Source organism: Notothenia rossii, assembly GCF_949606895.1.
Source record: "Notothenia rossii genome assembly, chromosome: 8".
Classification (NCBI taxonomy): domain Eukaryota; kingdom Metazoa; phylum Chordata; class Actinopteri; order Perciformes; family Nototheniidae; genus Notothenia; species Notothenia rossii.
In genome coordinates this window covers 6,508,790-6,529,474 of record NC_136906.1, presented here as the reverse complement: position 1 = coordinate 6,529,474, position 20,685 = coordinate 6,508,790, and the positions used below count along the sequence as shown (strand labels likewise).

Sequence of the window (20,685 nt, the reverse complement as noted above, 5' to 3'; positions counted from 1 at the left end):
TGTGTGTGTGTGTGTGTGTGTGTGTGTGTGTGTGTGTGTGTGTGTGTGTGTGTGTGTGTGTGAGGAGGGTCACCTAGCAACAAGCCCTGTGAGCGGAGTGCACTGTCTCGCTCGGTGTATTGTCACCCACTGTTTGCTATTCTACCAAAGGTGTGTGTGTGTGTGTTTACGGAGCAGAAAGGTGATAGGTGGGACATTGTGTGAGAGTGAAGGAGCTGCCCCCCCCCCCTGCTTCTCTCAATAGGACTGATGAAAGCTCAGGATCAATTACCCTAAACAAGCCCGACACACACCTTTTAGACAAACACTTCTCCAATGTCCAGCTCAGGAGAATGTTTACTGACTGAGGCTTCATCAGCTAGTTATAGTCAAACTGCTTCATACACCACACGACGAGCAGCCGTTTAGAAAGGATGAAGCTGATGAATTATCTCTTTTTAATCTTATTTATTAATATGGCAAATATGCATTGCGGTTTCAAACACACTCTATATATCTGTTCGGCAACCGGTGTACTTTTAAGTAGAATTAAAAAATCCAAAGTGCTGCCTCACAGTCTGCGTCAAAACAAGCGACAGAAATAAAATGGTCTTACTTCTGAGGACCGTGCTGGATTCAGGCACCACCCTCACACTTATAAACTAACAATGAATAGCAACTATGACAAAGTCATTCAAAGGACATCGAATAGCTATTTGTAAATGGTGGACACTCCAGAAAAGATAATGATCACAAAGTAAGATGTTACATTTCACTTGCTTTCTTCCTTTGTTCAGATCTACATGCACCTGCGTTACTACAGCTCTCCTAATGAACAGAGGCACATAGTGAGGATCCTCTTCATAGTCCCCATCTACGCCTTCGACTCGTGGCTCAGCCTTCTCTTCTTCACCAATGAGGAGTATTACGTTTACTTTGACACAGTCCGGGACTGCTACGAAGGTGAGAGGACTGAGAAACGCTAACACTTCCTGATTGTAGCAGCAGAATATCCCCCGCTGTGATGGAGCCCTTTGTGTTGCTATGTGTCTTCTGACTGCCGGCTAAAATGAGAGTGCGAGGATTTACCCTCCGTGAAATGCCCCCTGCGGCAGATGGCCTTTGTGGTGTCTTCATTTACAAAGGTCGCCATCTTTGTCCTCATGTCTCCGCGGCCCTTTGGGATTGCAGGGGAGGGGAAACTGGTTTCCTAGCAACTGTATGAAGACGAGCAAATCCTTGAGAAGACTTTAAATGGCATCTCACTTGTGAACGCATTTATCTCACCACACTATTAGGCAACTGGAATTAGTAAGGCATACATTACATGACATGCTTTGGTTCTGTTGATGGCAATTAGATTTTATTATTCCATCATCACATATATGCGGATTATTGCCTGAAGTTGCTTGTAGTGCTGAAATGATTAGTTGATCTCCAGGAAGTTGAAGAGTTCAAGTCATTTCTCACAATGACAAACAGCTGATATTTGCTATCAGCTGTTTCTCTTGGTGAGAAATGACTTGAACTCTTCAACTAAGGAATTTGTGCTAAAGATTTGTTTCCGGGGCTCAAAAGAGTACTTAAAGGTAGGGTAGGTAAGAATGGAGAAACCAGCTCGAGTGCGCTAGAATTTGAAAATACACAAACGGGAAAAATCTGCCCCTTCCTTCAGACTTCCTTACAGAGCCCCTCCTCCAACACACACAAACGCGCACATGACCAATGAGGGCACGAGATAAGTTTGTGCACAGATGGAAGGCTGACAGGCAGTTAGGCCATCCAGTTACTTTAGCCGGGCCGGCTCAGATGATTGGTCGTGCTTTTTACAGCGCCACGGCTTCCACAGATGACATTTTTTATGTATTTATTGTCAAAGCATTTAATTTATTCATTGCTATCGGGATGTTAAGAGCATTCCATGGAATATAACAACAAGTGTTTCTGAAGTGAATTACCTACCCCACCTTTAAGAACAACAATTTAAACAAAAAAACGTTGCAATCGGTCCAAATAGTTATTTTGAACTCTCTGCTCCTAATTTAAAGATATCCCCTTGGATAACATTTTTTATTCCGACTGAAAGCTACACATTTGCACACAGTCAATGTAGCTTTTATCAAAGATTGCAACATCTGGGTGCCCATAAAGTGCCCGTTATGGTACTTGTGTGAAAGGTGAAATCAAGCTCAAAGGCAGTGAGAGTACCTTTTGACAGTAAAACCATTCTGTGCGACGTTAACAAAGGCAGCAGTGTTCTGGTCGGTGTTCTGGCAGGTTCTTCTCCTGTGTGCTTAAAATCACAGTTTACTGTTGGACTCAGAGCTGGTGGCCGTGGGAAAGCCTTACATGAGCCTGAGAACACCTGTTGAACAAACACTCTGCTCTCTCAGGGACGCCAATTACTGAAATCCCTGTGGAGTCCAGTCAGGGCTATTTCAATTGTATGTTACTCAACAACATTTCCATAAATGAGGCGTGTGGTGCAGTGGGTTGTGCGTGGGTGTTCGGATCAGGGGGTTCAAACCCCACTGCAGTCAGCATGTCGTTGTGTCCCTGAGACACTTCACCCCAAATTGCTCCTGTGGGGATTTCCCACAGCATTGAGTATTTATGTCGCTTTGGATAAAAGCGTCTAACAAGTGATGTAATGTAATGTAATGATCAGTGGTTGCAGTAAAGAGTGGTGCAGGAATGAGTCCTTAACCTCGAAATGAGTTAGCATTTTAGCACTCTCATCGTGTCAAAGTCAATGTCCAGTCAATACATCCTCACTGCACCTCTGTATGACGTTACTGTCCTGTATACTTTATTAAACTATCTTTCTAAATGTATAAGGATACAAATGAAATGTTAAGAGCACGTAAATCGGTGTCATTGCATTTGTTAGTTTTCTCCATCCATGACAGACGTGTTTACAGCAGGATCAGGTATACAGGGATTAGAGACACACCTGGGGAAGAATAACAAAAGAACATCACGTTAGAGTATGGTCCTTATCGTTATTATGGGCCGTTATCTAACACATAACAAAGCTGAATAACACAGCCCATAATGTTTGCCGTTGGCTCATGTAAGATCTGTATCTGGTGTGACACTGTTTGTGTGACTACGAGCTTTCATTACTGGTTTGCAGCGTTTTCACTGGCGTCCCTTACAATTATGCTTACCACCTCAAAACATGACCTTATCATATCGGAGCCTGCTGTTGGGGCTGACTCACCTCTCTGCCGTGAAATGGCAAGCTCAGCAGTTCTGGAACAATATCAGCGAAACACAACCGTTATTATGACCGTCAAGTGATGACAGCGCTGTATAACTAACCCAGCGCTGCCGTCACTGTGGAGCGTCAATATGTTTTGGTGGCTGTTAAAATTATCCATTGTTTTCCAAAACTCAAAATGTATTTTTCTTTGTGTGACACAGCCTTTGTGATCTACAACTTCCTGAGTCTGTGTTATGAGTATCTGGGAGGAGAGAGCGCCATCATGGCCGAGATCAGAGGGAAACCCATCGAGTAAGTCCTTTATTTTTACCCTTTTTGACCTTTTTAAGCTGCTTTTAAAGGTCACCTATTATACTACATCCACTTCTTCATGTCCCTTCTACATCAACATGTGTCCCCTCTTCTTCATGTCTCTTTTACATCAACATGTGTCCCTTCTTCTTCATGTCTCCTCTACATCAACATGTGTCCCCTCGTCTTCATGTCTCTTCTACATCAACATGTGTCCCCTCTTCTTCATGTCTCTTCTATATCAACATGTGTCCCCCCTTCTTCATGTCTCTTCTACATCAACATGTGTCCCCACTTCTTCATGTCTCTTCTACATCAACATGTGTCCCCTCTTCTTCACGTCTCTTCTACATCAACATGTGTCCCCTCTTCTTCATGTCTCTTCTACATCAACATGTGTCCCCTCTTCTCCATGTCTCTTCTACATCAACATGTGTCCCCTCTTCTTCATGTCTCTTCTACATCAACATGTGTCCCCTCTTCTTCATGTCTCTTCTACATCAACATGTGTCCCCTCTTCTCCATGTCTCTTCTTCATCAACATGTGTCCCCTCTTCTCCATGTCTCTTCTACATCAACATGTGTCCCCTCTTCTTCATGTCTCTTCTACATCAACATGTGTCCCCTCTTCTTCATGTCTCTTCTACATCAACATTTGTCCCCTCTTCTTCATGTCTCTTCTACATCAACATGTGTCCCCTCTTCTTCATGTCTCTTCTACATCAACATGTGTCCCCTCTTCTTCATGTCTCTTCTACATCAACATGTGTCCCCTCTTCTTCATGTCTCTTCTACATCAACATGTGTCCCCTCTTCTCCATGTCTCTTCTACATCAACATGTGTCCCCTCTTCTTCATGTCTCTTCTACATCAACATGTGTCCCCTCGTCTTCATGTTTCTTCTACATCAACATGTGTCCCCTCTTCTTCATGTCTCTTCTATATCAACATGTGTCCCCCCTTCTTCATGTCTCTTCTACATCAACATGTGTCCCCTCTTCTTCATGTCTCTTCTACATCAACATGTGTCCCCTCGTCTTCATGTTTCTTCTACATCAACATGTGTCCCCTCTTCTTCATGTCTCTTCTACATCAACATGTGTCCCCTCTTCTCCATGTCTCTTCTACATCAACATGTGTCCACTCTTCTCCATGTCTCTTCTACATCAACATGTGTCCCCTCTTCTCCATGTCTCTTCTACATCAACATGTGTCCCCTCGTCTTCATGTTTCTTCTACATCAACATGTGTCCCCTCTTCTTCATGTCTCTTCTACATCAACATGTGTCCCCTCTTCTTCACATCTCTTCTACATCAACATGTGTCCCCTCTTCTTCACATCTCTTCTACATCAACATGTGTCCCCTCTTCTTCACATCTCTTCTACATCAACATGTGTCCCCTCTTCCTCATGTCTCTTCTACATCAACATGTGTCCCCTCTTCTTCATGTCTCTTCTACATCAACATGTGGGGAGGGGCTCCTTATTTTCATCTAAAGTAACAGACAGAGAATCAGCACTTTGGAAACAGGGCTGAAACAGAGGGCATTATGGGTAATGCTGCAGTGATCTGTTTGGGGTTTCAGCCAATCAGAGACAGGCTCTGTATATATTTGAGACCTATAATATATTGATGAAAAACAGTTTAATAGAGGACCTTTTAAAGTATACATTAGTGGTGTGTGTTTGACATTTTAAGAGTTTTTGTTCTTTGGACTTTTTTGTCAATTTGAACCTGTACATGTGGTGTCTTTGAGTATTATTTTGAATATGTTATAATAGTTTTGACCCTGCTCCTCCCTCTAGGTCCAGCTGTGTGTATGGGACCTGCTGTCTGTGGGGGAGGACGTACTCCATTGGGTTCCTCAGGTTCTGCAAACAGGTACAAACCACCACCTTGGCTTATAAAGGGTTCATTGTTTAATATTGCTTATTTAAGAGTCTATAACTAGGGCTGAACAACTAATACAGATTTTATCTTAATCGCAATATCACTTATCTAAGTCACAGGAGGTGCAATATTTTTAAGATACCCTTGAGAAATGAGGTATCGTATTTTAAAGAGACCAAAGGAAAATAATGTATTTGGTACATGTGCTCACAATACATCAGAAAATTATGGAAATTATTATTAAATATCCTGATCACATTTGCAATCAGTCTAAAATTATAACAAAAATTATTTCACACTGTTCAACCTTAGTTCTTTGTCTTACTGTTGTGCTCTTTGGATAGAGGAAGTGTTCTATAATTTTACTGGAAATGTTATATTCATAATTCTCCTTTCCATACTGAATGAACATCTATTTGTGAAGAATTTAAACTTTTTTAATTTAACATTATGACCATGAGTGTTTCCTAGCGTTGCTGCTTTTTACATGTATTCTCTTTTTTGATTGTCATGTTCCAATAACTTCCCCCCCCTCCTTCTCTCCCCCCTCTCTCCCCCCCTCTCTCTCTCTCAGGCGACTCTGCAGTTCTGTGTGGTGAAACCTCTCATGGCGATGGTCACTGTCCTCCTTCAGGCCTTCGGGAAATACAAGGATGGAGACTTTAAGTATGTTTCCTCAACGACTCACACACTGCCAATCACAGCAAGGACACCTTTCTGAGCACTGGGTTATTGTGTCACTTTAGCCAGAATAAGGCACTGAATTTATGAATCTAAAAGTAAGGTTTTAACTGATATGTAAATGTCTTAAATCAGGCTTTTAAAAGTCTTAAAGGAGACATGGAAAGTAGGATTTAATTAATCTTTTTCTCTGATGTTTCATTGCAGAAAATTGGTTTAATTTCATTCGGAGTGATATCAAGGAAGTCTAACTTACCTTTAGCTAATGTCTTTAAACCAAAACAGATGAGCTGCATTAGTTCAATCCAATCAAATGTAATTCTGTTATTAAGTTCTTATGGTTTTAAAGGATAAAGAATAATGCTCTTTAGTTCAAAATCTCTATCTTTTTACGTTATTCAATCTGCAAATTCATGTTAAAATCATAATTCCTCAAAAGGAATAATTGCAGCTTCAACAGTACTAACGGCCCGTCTACACTACAGGCATCCAAAAATCTTGGAGGTGGGCGTGTCTGAAGCTTGGCGATTTTTTGCGAGCAACGCGACCAACAACCAATCACATGAATCTCCCGCCCCCGACATACAAAGCAATAGCAATGTTAAAACGAAGTAAACTGGATATAAACTCCCCAAACAGGCGAAAACCTACCAGTTTCACCCACTGTCTCTGCCACCTCCCTCTATGCCTGGTTCCTCCGGTTTGTATCCCGGTAAATAGTTCTGGTCGTAAAGAACCGGGTGATTTGCTACCGTAATATCTCGTTTGGAATATGAGGAAATGAACTGCGGTCTGGCTCTCCCAGCTTGCACGCGGTTTGATTGGCTGAGCTTGCACTGGCGGGATTTGCATAAACGGGATTTGATTGGCTGATGTCAAGCATCGAGCCTCAAAAGTTGAACATTGTTCAACTTTTGATGCCGATAGATGCTCGTGATGCTTGCAAAGCCATGCCATGCTCCCCACAATGCAGTTCGGCGAAGATTAAAAATCTTCTACGTCACCCCATTCAAATGAATGGGCGAAGCGTTGAAAGCATTTTTCGATGCCTGTACTGTAGACGGGCCGTAAGACACTAAAGGGCTTTCTGTATAAAATAACAACATAAGCTAGCCGTGTGTAGGTTTTAAGCTAATCGTAAACACATTTCACCCTCTTAGATGTTTAATTTAAATGGTCCTAGCTTCTTTTCCTTACTTAGACTTTTTCCATGTGTTCTAAATCCCATCCCTTAATGTCTCTCCTCCAGCGTTGCTAGTGGCTACCTGTACGTGACCATCGTCTACAACATCTCCGTCAGCCTGTCGCTCTACGCTCTCTTCCTCTTCTACTTCGCCACCCGCGAGCTGCTCGTCCCCTACAACCCCATGCTCAAGTTCTTCATGGTCAAATCCGTCATCTTCCTCTCCTTCTGGCAGGGTAAGAACACCAGCTTCTGAACTTGTTAATTAGCCACCATTTTCACAATTAGCAATAGGTGACACTTTACTTCAGCCACCAGCAATAATATTTGGCCAGGATTTTTTTTTTACAATATTGGACCGACAGTCGCACATATAGGCTATAATGTCCGAATAGAGAATCTACCTACACCTGAAGAATGCTTATTGTACTTTAATCCAAGTTGAGAGTGAATGACACAACACAGGCACAATCAGGCAGCGGGGTGCACTGACGCTGATAGTGGATCAATAGGTGGACAGCGCGTGGTGCTGAAATAGCCAACATGCGGTTTGTGGTTTTTAAAAGATAACACCAGCTCACTAAATCATTCAAACGTAATGTCTACTTAGGATATCAAAACATTGACAACACAATCGGAGAAGCCGCTTAATCATTGAGGGCGAGGGGTGGCGGTGCATATTGTTTTGAAAGAAAGGTTTTGGCTCATCGGACATTTAGGAGAGAAAATCCCTAATGTCCGAGTGCAAGGGAATGCAGCACAAGACGCGAGCCTTGTAACCCCTCCCCCCGGCCTTGGTGCGAGCATGGAAAAGTAATTGGCGGAGATTTCATTTGAACGGGACGGCGCAAAACGAGAAGCAATTTAAAAGATAAGTTTGTTAAAAACCAGATAATAGCCCTGGCTTTTAACATGGGACGGAAATGGGGCTAGAGAGGACGAGCCTCCCTTTGGGCAGGTCTAACCCGGTCTAACCAGAGGCTCTGGCCTTTGATTGTGTTCTGGCCCGCCATCTAGTGGCTCAGAAGAGAATTGTCCCAATGCCAAACTTACTTGCCTCATAGTTTCTATGCATTACATCAGTGCACACAATGTACAACAACATCTGCTTTGTTTTGTTTTGTGTTTTATTGCTGCTGATTTTTATTCCATATTTCATTACTTTTTATTCCATTTCTATGTTAATACTGTTATATTTTACTATATTTTTGTATTATTTTTTGTTCTCTATCTGTGTTTTTAGGGTTAGGTTTTACTTTTATTTATGCACCATGACATAAGTCAAATTCCTCGTACGTATCAACCTACCTGGTAATAAACCTGATTCTGATTCAGGGGTTTGTAACTTTAAAAAAAAAATTTTTTATCCAGAAAGCTTTCAAAGTGTTTGAGTCTATCCTCTATTTCCTCACTTCCTGTCTCTCTTCTGCGATGCAGGGATGCTGCTTGCCATCCTGGAGAAGTGCGGAGCGATCCCTCAGATCAACTCGGCCAAGTTCTCCGTGGGTGAGGGAACGGTTGCCGCGGGTTACCAAAACTTCATCATCTGCATCGAGATGTTCTTCGCTGCCGTTGCCCTGCGCCACGCCTTCACCTACAAGGTCTACATGGACAAAAGACTGGACTCATATGGTGAGAACAAGTGGAACCAAAGCCTCACTGTGTGGACGATGAGGAAGAGAGTGTTTATTTAAAAGTGTGTATTATAATCTAATCTGAAGTGGTTCTCTAAACATATTCCTGCAGTCTTACAGATCTGATCCGACCTCACTCTGTGTATCCAGAACCTTTTTACTTTGTTTCCTTTCTTTTTATGCTCTATACATTTGAAATCTTTCTCTTTTTCTCTGCTTTTCCCTTGAATCTTGACTTTCTCTTGTTCCTTGTCTCCTTTGTCTCCTCACTGAACTCAAAGGCTCATTTCCTATCTACGGACAGTACGGTAGGTCTGATGTTAGCTGTGTTTCTGTACGTTTAGACCCCCATTTCAGTTATTTTTGTTGGATCGTATTGTGTTTGATTTTGGTTAAATGTCCATTACATTATCATTTATTTTCCGTTCAGCATGATTTTAGTTTGTACTTTTTAAAGTGGGTTTAGGCCAGTATTTAGTTTCCTTATGTTGGTTTTGCTGTCACTGATTTCAAGCCAATGTTAGTCCATGTCTCTATACGCAGACTCAGGGGTTCTCACATTTTCTGTCCCAGGAAAATAAAAATGGTATTTGTATTGTGTTGCATCTTGAGTATATGGTGCATACTCAATCATAATTAAAAGGGCTCTATTCTGCTCATTTTCAGGTTCAAATGTGTATTTAGTGTCTCTACTGTGACATGTTTCCATACCTTAATGTTCAAAAGGTCTTTATTTTTCTCATACTGGAGGGAACTTTGGATATTAGCCTTTGCAGACCATTTACATACACGCACAACAACCTATATAACAAACTACAGGAAAGGGAGAACCCCAAAAAGCATGATAGGGCCCTTTTAACGTTGACAGCCCTCATTTTAAGCCAACATATTAAAGATGCATATGGTAAGTTCACTGGACAGATGGACGGAAACATAGTCTTTGTATTTGTTTTCACTCACCTGTCTCCACCATATCCCCGTCCCTGTCCATACACTTCTGTGTCTCTTCATTAACGTCCCCCTCTACCCTCCTCCAGGTCGCTGCGCCCCGATGAAGAGCATCTCCAGCAGCCTGAAGGAGACCATGAACCCTGGCGACATGGTTCAGGACGCCATCCATAACTTCTCCCCGGCGTACCAGCAGTACACCCAGCAGTCCACGCTGGAGCAGAGCGGGGGGCCGCCGCTGTCCCGCAGCCACAGCAACCTCAGCACCCGCGGGGACAACGAGAAGACGCTCCTGCTCAGCTCAGACGACGAGTTCTGAGACTGAAACACTTTGTCCTGTAGCCCAAATCCAATTTCTATCAACTAGAGCAGTGGTTCCCAACCGGGGGTACGGGGACCCCTAGGGGTTCTTGAGGGGGTACGTAGAGATATTAGGGATTGCAATACATTTCCAAACAAAACATTTTACCTAATCAATTTTCATAAGCCTGGTGTCCTGCCCCCAGAGCTATCAAAGCGTATCAAAGACACGCTCAAGCTCTAGTCTGAACGAAAGATGTGGAGACTGCTAGAAGTGAGTCTTAATATGATTATTTTCACTGACAGTAAGTATCAACGTCAAGTTTAAATGCATTTGTATTAAGGGTGAGTTATGCAAGTGATGTTCATCTGAGGAGGGTTGAACATTATTACAAAGGGTTTAATACAGGAACATATACCATCACAGATGAGTGAGGGGGTACTTATAGCGTGGCGACCAGCTCAAGGGGGACACGTGACCAAAAAGGTTGGGAACCGCTGAACTAGAGAAACAAATCAAATCTTTTCCTTAACAGGGAAGGCCAGATTCACTTTTTAAGACAACACTACAAAGGTCAGATTCACGGCAGGCTTTCGTTAACAGACTGTGGGAAGTATTTTTACAAGAGCAGTAGGTAAAGAGGATGGAGACGTTGTTATGAATAGTGAGGGAATAGAGGGGTCCAGATGTTTAGACATTATTACAGAGGCCATCCCTGACAGAACTACTATACCACATGGTTCAAGGCTTTTGTTGTCATGCTGTATTTGCATAGTTACAGTGTAGTTATGACAACGAAATTCTTAGGTCCCAGGCTCCTCCAACACCTAGGAATGTAATTCCCCACATGGATACAAATAAGCGTGCCTGCATTAAGCGCCCTAATGCTGCACTTTAAATAAATATATAAGAGGTGTATAACGGAGAGAAAAGTGCCATCTTCATCTTAAAACAAACGGCCTCTCGTTTCTCTCCCTTATTCCTCACTTCTCTGCCAACTCTTACCGAAACATTGCCAAATAGAAGGAGTACCCTGCGGGACACACTGTCTTAAGATTTAGAGTTTATAGTCAAGCAAAATTAAAGAGCCTTCGAATTCCCCGGCTTCTTTTTAATATATACAAATTAAATAACACTTTTTTATTTTATTTAAATGTTGTATGACCTTGAAGGTATCGCTCGTGTGTTATAAATTGTCATTCCAGAGATGTTTTGAAATATGCCGTGTCTGTTTTCACTCTGTGGTGGGTTCATGTGAGGCGACTCGGAAGTATAACTGTGTGACTCGGCAGCTGTTGGCCTGATTTGTGTTGAGGGAACAGCTGTGGGAGAGATTTCTTTTAGCGTGGGCAGGGAGACGGAAGTACGACGCCCACGCAGATTACAGAGCAACACAGCTGTGATGTGTTGCGGATTGTAATCCCATAATTAAGGGCATTACGCACAGATCAGACCTGCCTCTGCTGGTATTGTTTATAACGGCATTACTGCTATAGTGAGCTAGACTGGATTTACATCCGGTAGATGAATATACAGCTATTTGTGTTCAGGGACACTATAGCAGTGATGCATGGTAGAAAAAATCCTCTAGTGAGTCTGAATATTCTGCTTTTATCCTCCGTTTCCTGTTTTAGAGTGAATAGTTTAATATGAGTTTTAGCAGGGGCCTGTATAGAAGCTGCTTGTGGTCGTGATCGTAAATGTTTTGATGGCAGAGCACAGCTAAGTAAAAACCTCTCGACAGGTGACGTTAGGCCTCTCAATGTGCGATCATCGTTTTCCTCTTGATATGTGGAGTGCAGAGTCCAGACTAATGTCTATTGGCTGCAGGTAAACAAACCGTGAAGTCCTTGTGAGTAATGAATGTAGTCCGGGTTGAACATGAACAGCCAAATAGATGTGAATATTTACTTCCTAAAGATAAAATAACACTAATTAAGCAGGAGAAGAAGGTGTTGGATTCCTGCTGTGACTGACGATCCATATACCTTCTTTCAATTATACACTCACTTTTTTATCCGACTTTCAACCAAACAGCTTCAGTTGAAGGCAAGGTTGAGGTCATTTGTTTTTTTTAATGTACCACTAACTTAGTAGTATTGAAAGAAAAGTGACATTCACTGCCTTTACTCTGCCCCAAGTTAACAGCATATCAAACTTTATTCAAAACACTATCAAATGATACTTTTGATACTACGTGATTTAAAAGCTGGGTGTTTAATCACAACGCTAAATATATTAAAGCAGGATATATTATACCAGAAAGGAAGGATTGTTGTAAATAGGTAGACTAAGCACTGCGAAACGTTCATGATTATGGGTGTAATGGCATTGCTTGGTGTAGTGCTTTAGTTTGATATTTTAATTTTCATATATTCTCCTGTTTTATTTCTGTTGTACCCTTTTTTTAATATGTATATTGGTGATATGACCTCTTGTTTTGATGCTTAAATGGTTTATGTTGGTGTTTAAAATAAATTAAAATCATAATTGTGTCTCGGTTTTTGTTACAATGCGTTGTATTTTGTGACATACTACAATGATTCTCCTTTTATGAAATACAATTTAGGAATTGCATCCACATATTATAATTGCCTCCCAATGGGTATTCCAGTCAATAAAATAAAACAAAACAAGGGGCACCATTATGAAATTATACAAAATAAATTATCCTATTTAATCTCTGATATTCCTCTCGAATGAAAAGAAGGGCAACGTGATATAGAAAGCAGATGTGTTTGCAGCAGCAGATACAAACATGTAATTTAGTTCAAAAGAATGACCACATACCATACATGTCAATCACACGTGGAGGGGGCGGGGCTGCCCAAGAATCCAGCCAATCACAGTTTACGCTCACCTATGCGCTATGCTAACAACAATAACAACTCAAGAGTAGCCAACTGCTTTGCTGCGACTCCTTTTTGTGTCAATTGAGCTTTTCACTTGAAAAACGTGATTTGCTGTGATTTCTGACGTATCAAAAACTCTATATAAAAGCGACAGTTTCTTCATTCAGTCAACATACAAAGTGACACATACAGAGCCTTTTTCACGGCATCGTGTCCTACCAGAACAACCGTCCGCTGCCAGCCCAGGTACGCTGTCATCACAGGACCGTAGGTTTCACTGAACTAGAAAACACATAGGCAATTAAAAGCTGCAAATTAACTATTGCTTGTTTAGTGCAAATGTTTCCTTGTGATCAAAAACATGTTTGACTGAGGTTATGCAGAGACGTCGTCTCTCATTATTCTTGTTCGATTACATTTAGTCTTACCTTGAGAAAGCTTTTAAAAGGTGCATGTTTGTCAAGCTGTGGCAGGTTTCCTACTAGAGGAAGCGCATAGGGTCCTGGAGGAAGGCGATACTTTCTTCTGTTTTTGACACTGAACAGCCACAACAGAGCTACGATCAGCCCTGCCAAGATCACTGTTGTTGAAAAGTCCATAATGCTCTTAACACTTCGTCCTCTTGAATCTCTGCTGCTCAACAGATCTCTAAATGCTTGAATCCTTTCATTGGAGCTTATATTTAAATAGGTGTTTATCTTTTACAGCATGTTGGCAGGAGCGCTGCATTAGGACACAGGTCAGCCATGTGACACTCCTTGCTAATTTCCTGCCTTAACTCCACAAACAAACTAAACAAGTTTAACAAATGCCCAGGGCCGTCCCTCCCTGTTAACAGCAGCAATGTTTTTGAAATATTCCTAGCAAACAGTACCTTTTTTTACAGTTTAATAAACGGAAGGACCCTGAATCTAACTAGAGCTGTCGTCCATAGGAAAGAATGTGCGCCAGGGAACCTACGTTCCTAAAAAGAAGGGCTTCTAGATGTCCCTGAACAGCAACTGAATTAAACAGTATGAAGTGATTTGTAAATAGGAATACAGATTTGACTTAATGTTTTCATAAATATATTTTTCTCCCAGTGAAATTGGCATGGGACTTATTTTTACCCTCTCAAAGAACCGGAATCGAGAACCGAAAAGAACCGGAATCAGAACCGGAATCCTTGAAATTATAAATCCTTTATTTGTCCGCAACGGGGAAAATTACATTTAACAACATCAGATAGTGCAGGTAAAGAGAGGAGAATAGACTTACATATTTAAAAAGCATTTTACTGTTGTAGACAAACAAAGTTCTGTTTGACTTTCTGTAAAATATTTAAATAATAATCCGCTAGTTTATTTTGAAGGGATGCATTTTGTTAAAAGCAGCTAAAGATGACTAATAAATGTAGTGGAGTAGAAGTTTAAAGAACAATTAAATGGAAATACTCAAGTAAAGTTTCCGCCTCTGGAAATACGTTTTACAGGTCAAAGGAAAAGGACTCAAATGTACCTTATCTCTTTCAAGGTTCAGTGATCTGACTTTGATTGAAATGCCAATGGAAGGCAGAGATTTTTATAATCTTTTAAAAAGAGATGATATATTTGATGTGTTCGGTGTTTTTTTCTTGTTTGATAGATTTTACTTGGACTAAATTCAGTAAATACACAAACACAACAAAGACTTTCCAACAGGTATACAGAAGTAATCTATTGCCATGTGTATGTATACAAATCCATATCTCAGAAATACTTTTTTTTGTTTTGTTTAATTGTTGAAAGACAACCAAAGCAGAAGACAAGAGGATGCATAATCATTTACAGAATCTTTACAGTATGTGTCCGCCAGGTAACAGCAAACATCATCTTTACAGCAAACAGTGCAAAATCACCAAAAAGCAATATATGTTATCGAGTTGTCCTCGACTCAGAATGCTAGGCTCAGTCTAAATGGACTTCCTGTTCTCAACGCGGCGTGGCGATGATCTCGGAGGAGCGAGGCAGGTTGGCGAAGCTGCTGAACTCTGGATTGAGGTTGATCGTGTCGGGGCCTCCAGGGCAGGAGAAAGTGAAATTCTGCAGCAGTGACACTAGGAAGATAAAAAGCTCCATACGAGCCAGAGCCTCGCCAACACAGGCTCTCTTCCCTGTGAGGAGATAAAACCACAAACTTCAAAATAAAAATACAATTGCGATTGTTACTGGGCAACGAGTCAAACACACTCACACAGAAAACTGTTATGATTAATATTCCTCAGCATGCTAAGGGTCGATGTATCAACTGGTGGAATGCCGCATTTTACCTGCAGAAAAAGGCATGAAAGAAGGATTTTTCTTAAAGTTGTCATTCTGGTCCAGGAAGTGCTTAGGGTTGAAGGTCCAGGGAGTCTCCCAATGCTTTTCCTCTTTCAGCACCGAGTGAAGCAAAGGAATAATCACAGTGTCCTATTAAGACATGTGAGAGGTATGTTAGTGTAATAAGGATTTGTCTCTGTCTTTGGATATGATATCTTGGGATGGACAATACCTTGGGGATTGTGTAACCCCTGAAAGAGATGTCATGGAGTGCGTAGTGAGGGAGGCTGAATGGGACAATGTCCAGAAAGCGCTGCACCTCATGGATGACTGCATCAGTAAAGGGGAGGGACTTCCTGTTCTCCATGCTAGGACAACTTTGTCCAATCACAGTGTCAATCTCATGCTGCATTTTCTCTGTACGGGAGCAAGCAAAACATTAAAAGGTAAATACAGGATTATAGATGTTTGTAGAACTGGTCAAAAAGGGCTGTGTTTCCTGTTGGGGGACTCACCCTGTATGTCTGGGTATTTTATGAACAAACTGAGGGCATATCTAATGGTTGAGCTGGTTGTTTCTGTTCCTGCCAGGAAGAGATTCAGCACAGTCGAGACCAAGTTTTCATGGTGGAACTCCGTTGAAGGAATGTCCTTTTCCTGAGATGTTATATAAGTATAAATAATACAAAATGCACAGCAAACAGCACTTTTTTTTGCCATAGTACATCAGGGAAACCTTTCTTAGCATCCAAATTAATGTGAAGGGATGTTTAATTGGATACAGAGACATTTTAAGAAATTCCAGGATCAAAGTTATACTGCGCAGTGTGGTCTCTGGTTTCTTAAAGGTCCCATGTCATGGCCATTCCTACTGACCATAATTCCATTGTTGAGGTCTACTAGAATAGATTTACATTGTTCAATGTTCCAAACTCACATTGGTTTCTCATACAGCATCTCTGTAGAGTAGTATGTCAGTCTCTGTCCTACACGGCTTGTTGGAGCTCCCGCCCCCCCCCCCCCTCCCTCCTCCCTATGAGCCCACTCTGTTCTGATCAGTCAATCACTGTTACAGCTGGAGATCAGTGTTTATCTGTTACCATGGCGTTTGTTAGCAACCAGAAAGTGACACCAGTAATGACAAACAGATGAGAATGCTGCGTGGGGTCTGGGTGCCGTGTTGGCGGGACGTTGCGGGGCTCGCTGCTGTGAGGAGCGGACAGTGTGAGCTGGCTTACTGGTGTCGTTTCCTGGTTGCTGCGTGGGGTCTACAAGACAGCGAGACACAGCGGAACTCAGCCTGAGCGCGCGCACACACACACACACACACACACACACACACACACACACACACACACACACACACACACACACACACACACACACACACACACACACACACACACACACACACACACACACACACACACACACACAGACACAGACACAGACACAGACACAGACACAGACACACAGACACACAGCCTGGCTGTGTGCGGAGATCCGCGGAGCCGCGGCTGAGAAAAGATAAGGCTGTGTGTGTGTGTGTGTGTGTGTGTGTGTGTGTGTGTGTGTGTGTCTGTGTGTGTGTGTGTGTGTGTGTGTGTGTGTTAAACAAAGCAAATGGTCCAGTCCTACCTGATTGCTTCGGATGAGAAAGCTGTCAATAAAGTCCCTCGGTGAGCTTGGGTCCATTGTCTCTTTGTGCTCTTGGATCTGCATGGACACAAACCCTCTTATCTCCTCAATCCGGGCAAAAGCAGAGTTATGGCTGCCGGGAAGATGCTCCACGATGCGGGGAAAGACGTTGTACATCTGTATCAGGGAGGCAGACTGACTCAAGCTTTGTTTCACAGGGGTTCATAATGTATTCAGTGTGTTGCGCCTATCGTTGCAAAATGCTGTATATTATTGTCAAGCTGCATTCACATGAAATGCAATGTGAATTTCATTAAATAATTTCAACTTTGAGCACAGCGCTTGGAGACAATTTCGAGCGATTGCGCTAAAGCGTCAGCAGAGGCACATACAGTATCATGTGAATGCATCTTTACAGTATTCTCTCTCAATATTTCCACCAATACCTGTCCCAACTTCTATTTAACTTTAAAAAATCATAGACATGATATTAAGTCTCCCCTTCATACCTGACCCCAGGGACTACTAGCAAATCTCAAGGTGTTTGTTATTATCTGCAGAAGAGACAGGAACTTCTCATCTTCATATTTGAAGCGTTGGCCAAACACCAGGCAGCAGATCACGTTGGACACGCTGAGACTCAACAAGAAGGAGGGGTCAAATGGCTTGGCTGGAAGAGAAGAGGGAAACACAGTTGGACTCATCTTACAAAAGTTCTGATCAGAAGAAAAAAGGTTGTGTTGGCAGGTCACAACATCCATTGAGAATTCATCTTACAATACACAACCATACAACTGTTTTTCAAATGCTAAAAACGGATAACTTTGCTGGGGTTTGAACATGTTTAAGCTCACTTTGGATGTGTTAGAACCAGCGTTTTTGTTTAATTGAAATACTATATAAAAAAGGTGGTAGCCTATCTGTTAATGTCACAACACTGTAAGAAGTCAATAGTAGTAGTAGGCTAACTAATACAAAGTCAAACAGTATCAATTTCATTAAGAACTAATGGTAAAATTATATTTTTACCATTAGTATTTCAAGGATGGCAGAAAAACATGCATTATGGAGGGGACTTGGATTTTATTTCTGGTAGAAGTCAAACTAGAACCGAGTCCAACAGTGTCAGTTTCCTTAAGAGCTTGTGGTAAAAAATATGTGTATCACTGTCAAATATAGCAGGAATAATGAAGAGCAGCTGATTTGAAAAAACTAACTCGAGAGACGGCTGAGTTGACCGCAATGCAGAATCGCTGTAGGCTATAGTTTAAATCTCCTAACAATGTTGTCCATTTTAGACATAGGCCTATTATATTTACAGCCCTTAATAACATCAATTTTCTGGGCTCAATATGTGTCTTGGGCGTTTTCGTTGTGATCGCTAAATTGTAAATTCCGCTTGTTCATAATAATCACCGTTCCTTCAGCAGGATTGTTACGGCTGCTGTTTCTGTCTGCTCATTAATCTGCCTGTGAGCGTTTGCAGCTGTGTGTGTGTGATATGTAAATGAGCTGTGTTGATGCCCCGACATCATTGGCTGTCATCTCCTGGTCCGCCTCTAAAGATGGTGATTGGATTGACGTCATCCAATCGCAGCGCACAGCCGGCGCACACCTGCTGGGGAGGAGTACAAAGGCCGCGGACTGTCATCACTCTGGAGGCTCTGTTGAGGAACAGACGCCTCTCGCTATTTGCGCGTCATTCTGTGGTTAACGTGTGTGGTCTTAGTGTTTGTGATACATTCTGTTAACAGGGGTTAACTCGTGTGGTTAGTTCTATGTAATAGTTACCTTAGCTGTGTTTCCTTACAGCTTCCCTTATTTAGAGTGTTCCACTTTGATAGTGAGGGTTTTCGTTATTATTATTACCTATTTTCTTTGTATGTACACACAGGCTCCCTTTTTAGAGTCCTTTCTTAGTTTGGTTGCCCATTTAAACTTGCGCCTTTGTGGCCTCTTTTGTTTGTTATGTAAACCGGTGTTTGTGGCCATTTGTTTGTTTCAGGCTGCTTGCCTGCCATTTTGTTGACCAGCTGTTTAAAAATAAACCGCTTATAATTATACCAATTCCAATCTGGTTGTGTTGCTTCCCTCTGATTCCCCTATCTCAGAAGGGAACGTAACAAGGATACTGTAGTGATTCAAAGTGTGATTTTAGCAAACGAGTGCTTTTGTTTTGAAATCACTTACGTGAGTTTCGCCCCGCCCCTCGCTCCAAGGACAGTAGAGCAAAAAGCAAAAACGCCTCTCAGACGCTCTTCCGTTTACTAACTTTACTTGTTCAATAAATAAAAACAAATGGACGGTAGATACACGGATTGAAGTCCAACTGCCGTTCAACCTTGCGTGGGTTTTTTGTTGAGGATATCAATATCCACCAAACTCTTGCTAGCTTAATGTACTCATTACCTGTTAATGATCATATCATTTTTAAAATATTCAGTTTGTTGCTTGCCAATTGTTCAGATTTAAATAAAGCTTGAAATGCGTCATTTGCTTTCTTAGTAAATCAAGGCTTTAAATGAAGGTTCACTGTTTAAGTCGATTGTGTAAACATAGTCTGTGTTTACTTTGATTTTACTGCCATCAAAAAGAGATAAGGCTTAAAGAGTGCAGCTCAAGCAAGAGAGATGCATACATCCGAACAATGCTTCCACAGTCTCCCACAACAGCTGAAAACACACCTTTGAACGTTTTTACGCGATCCCTCAAATGTTGGCTCTCTTCTTGGATCCACTGTTCCATGCCTTTGCGTCCCATCCCAAAGTCTCTTAAGGTTGTCAGTGTGAAACGTCGAAGTTGGCGCCAGCGTTCCCCGTTACTGATCCCCAAACCTGACAAAAAGAAATGGTTGTTTTGTGACGATCTGAGGTCTTATAGATACATGTAAACACAGAGACATGCGGACCTAAAACCATTAGGAAATCACTTGTCCCTTGACAAAGAAACATTATTTCAAGTGCTTTTGTTACCGTAGCCATTGGTCGCTTTCATCAGAAACGGCAGTGGACCTCTGCCAGTGAAGTCATCTGCATGGTCCACCAGAGCCTCTTTCACTGCATCGTATCCTACCAGAACAACCGTCCGCTGCCAGCCCAGGTACACTGTTATCACAGGACCGTAGGTTTCACTGAACTAGAAAACACATTAGGGCAATTAAAAGCTGCAAATTAACTATTGCTTTTTTAGTGCAAATGTTTCCTCGTGATCAAAAACATCTGTTTGACTGAGGTTATGCAGAGACGTCGTCTCCCATTATTCTTGTCCGATTACATTTAGTCTTACCTTGAGAAAGCTTTTAAAAGGTGCATTTTTGTCAAGCTGTGGCAGGTTTCCTACTAGAGGAAGCGCATAGGGTCCTGGAGGAAGGCGATACTTTATTCTGTTTTTGACACTGAACAGCCACCACAACAGAGCTACGATCAGCCCTGCCAAGATCACTGTTGTTGAAAAGTCCATAATGCTCTTAACACTTCGTCCTCTTGAATCTCTGCTGCTCAACAGATCTCTAAATGCTTGAATCCTTTCATTGGAGCTTATATTTAAATGGGTGTTTATCTTTTAGAGCATGTTGGCAGGAGCGCTGCATTAGGACACAGGTCAGCCATGTGACACTGATTGCTAATTTCCTGCCTTAACTCCACAAACAAACTAAACAAGTATAACAAATGCCCAGGGCCGTCCCTCCCTGCAGGCCGATCATGCAGGCTGCATTTTTGGATGCATTTGTGTTCATTTTTTAATGAGTGGGGTTGGGGGGGATGAGTAATATTTAACTCAA

General features: G+C 41.9%; 2 protein-coding genes and 1 long non-coding RNA gene across 4 annotated transcripts in view; 1 reads left to right on the top strand and 2 right to left on the bottom strand.

The window, feature by feature from the left end:
- Positions 1–12,634, top strand: part of LOC307016554 (transmembrane protein 184B-like) — a 19,747-nt gene extending 7,113 nt beyond the window's left edge. Inside the window, exons 4-11 of one of the 2 annotated variants that reach the window (XM_079645679.1) lie at positions 777–942; positions 3,406–3,496; positions 5,304–5,379; positions 5,963–6,054; positions 7,319–7,488; positions 8,690–8,884; positions 9,168–9,194; positions 9,924–12,634. In XM_079645679.1, coding sequence (XP_079501805.1) covers positions 777–942; positions 3,406–3,496; positions 5,304–5,379; positions 5,963–6,054; positions 7,319–7,488; positions 8,690–8,884; positions 9,168–9,194; positions 9,924–10,153 — 1,047 coding nt within the window. In that variant the 3' untranslated portion in view covers positions 10,154–12,634. The remainder of the gene's footprint in view (positions 1–776; positions 943–3,405; positions 3,497–5,303; positions 5,380–5,962; positions 6,055–7,318; positions 7,489–8,689; positions 8,885–9,167; positions 9,195–9,923) is intronic. The other variant, XM_079645680.1, reaches the window with a different exon arrangement.
- On the bottom strand, positions 11,854–14,057 carry LOC307016555. The gene is made up of 2 exons (XR_013801850.1): positions 13,416–14,057; positions 11,854–13,269 (listed from the first exon to the last, which is right to left on the bottom strand). It is a non-coding gene; the product is annotated as an uncharacterized lncRNA (long non-coding RNA).
- Positions 14,058–14,721: 664 nt separating this feature from the next.
- cyp2y3 (cytochrome P450, family 2, subfamily Y, polypeptide 3) lies at positions 14,722–20,517 on the bottom strand. Its single transcript, XM_079642871.1, has 9 exons — positions 20,190–20,517; positions 19,877–20,039; positions 19,589–19,738; positions 17,414–17,574; positions 16,905–17,081; positions 15,782–15,923; positions 15,499–15,683; positions 15,275–15,416; positions 14,722–15,118 (listed from the first exon to the last, which is right to left on the bottom strand). The coding sequence occupies exons 1-9, from the start codon at positions 20,361–20,363 to the stop codon at positions 14,937–14,939; spliced, it is 1,476 nt and encodes a 491-aa protein (XP_079498997.1). The 5' UTR covers positions 20,364–20,517; the 3' UTR covers positions 14,722–14,936.
- Between the last annotated feature and the right edge of the window lie 168 nt (positions 20,518–20,685).

What these genes read in the sequence shown, in the direction of transcription:
- cyp2y3 (XM_079642871.1), bottom strand. Translation starts at nt 20,363, where the DNA reads ATGGACTTTTCAACAACAGTGATCTTGGCAGGGCTGATCGTAGCTCTG. An exon ending in CTTTTAAAAGCTTTCTCAAG is followed by an intron (nt 20,040 to 20,189) that starts GTAAGACTAAAT and finishes TGTGTTTTCTAG; the next exon opens with TTCAGTGAAACCTACGGTCC. An exon ending in AAAATACCCAGACATACAGG is followed by an intron (nt 15,684 to 15,781) that starts GTGAGTCCCCCA and finishes GCTCCCGTACAG; the next exon opens with AGAAAATGCAGCATGAGATT.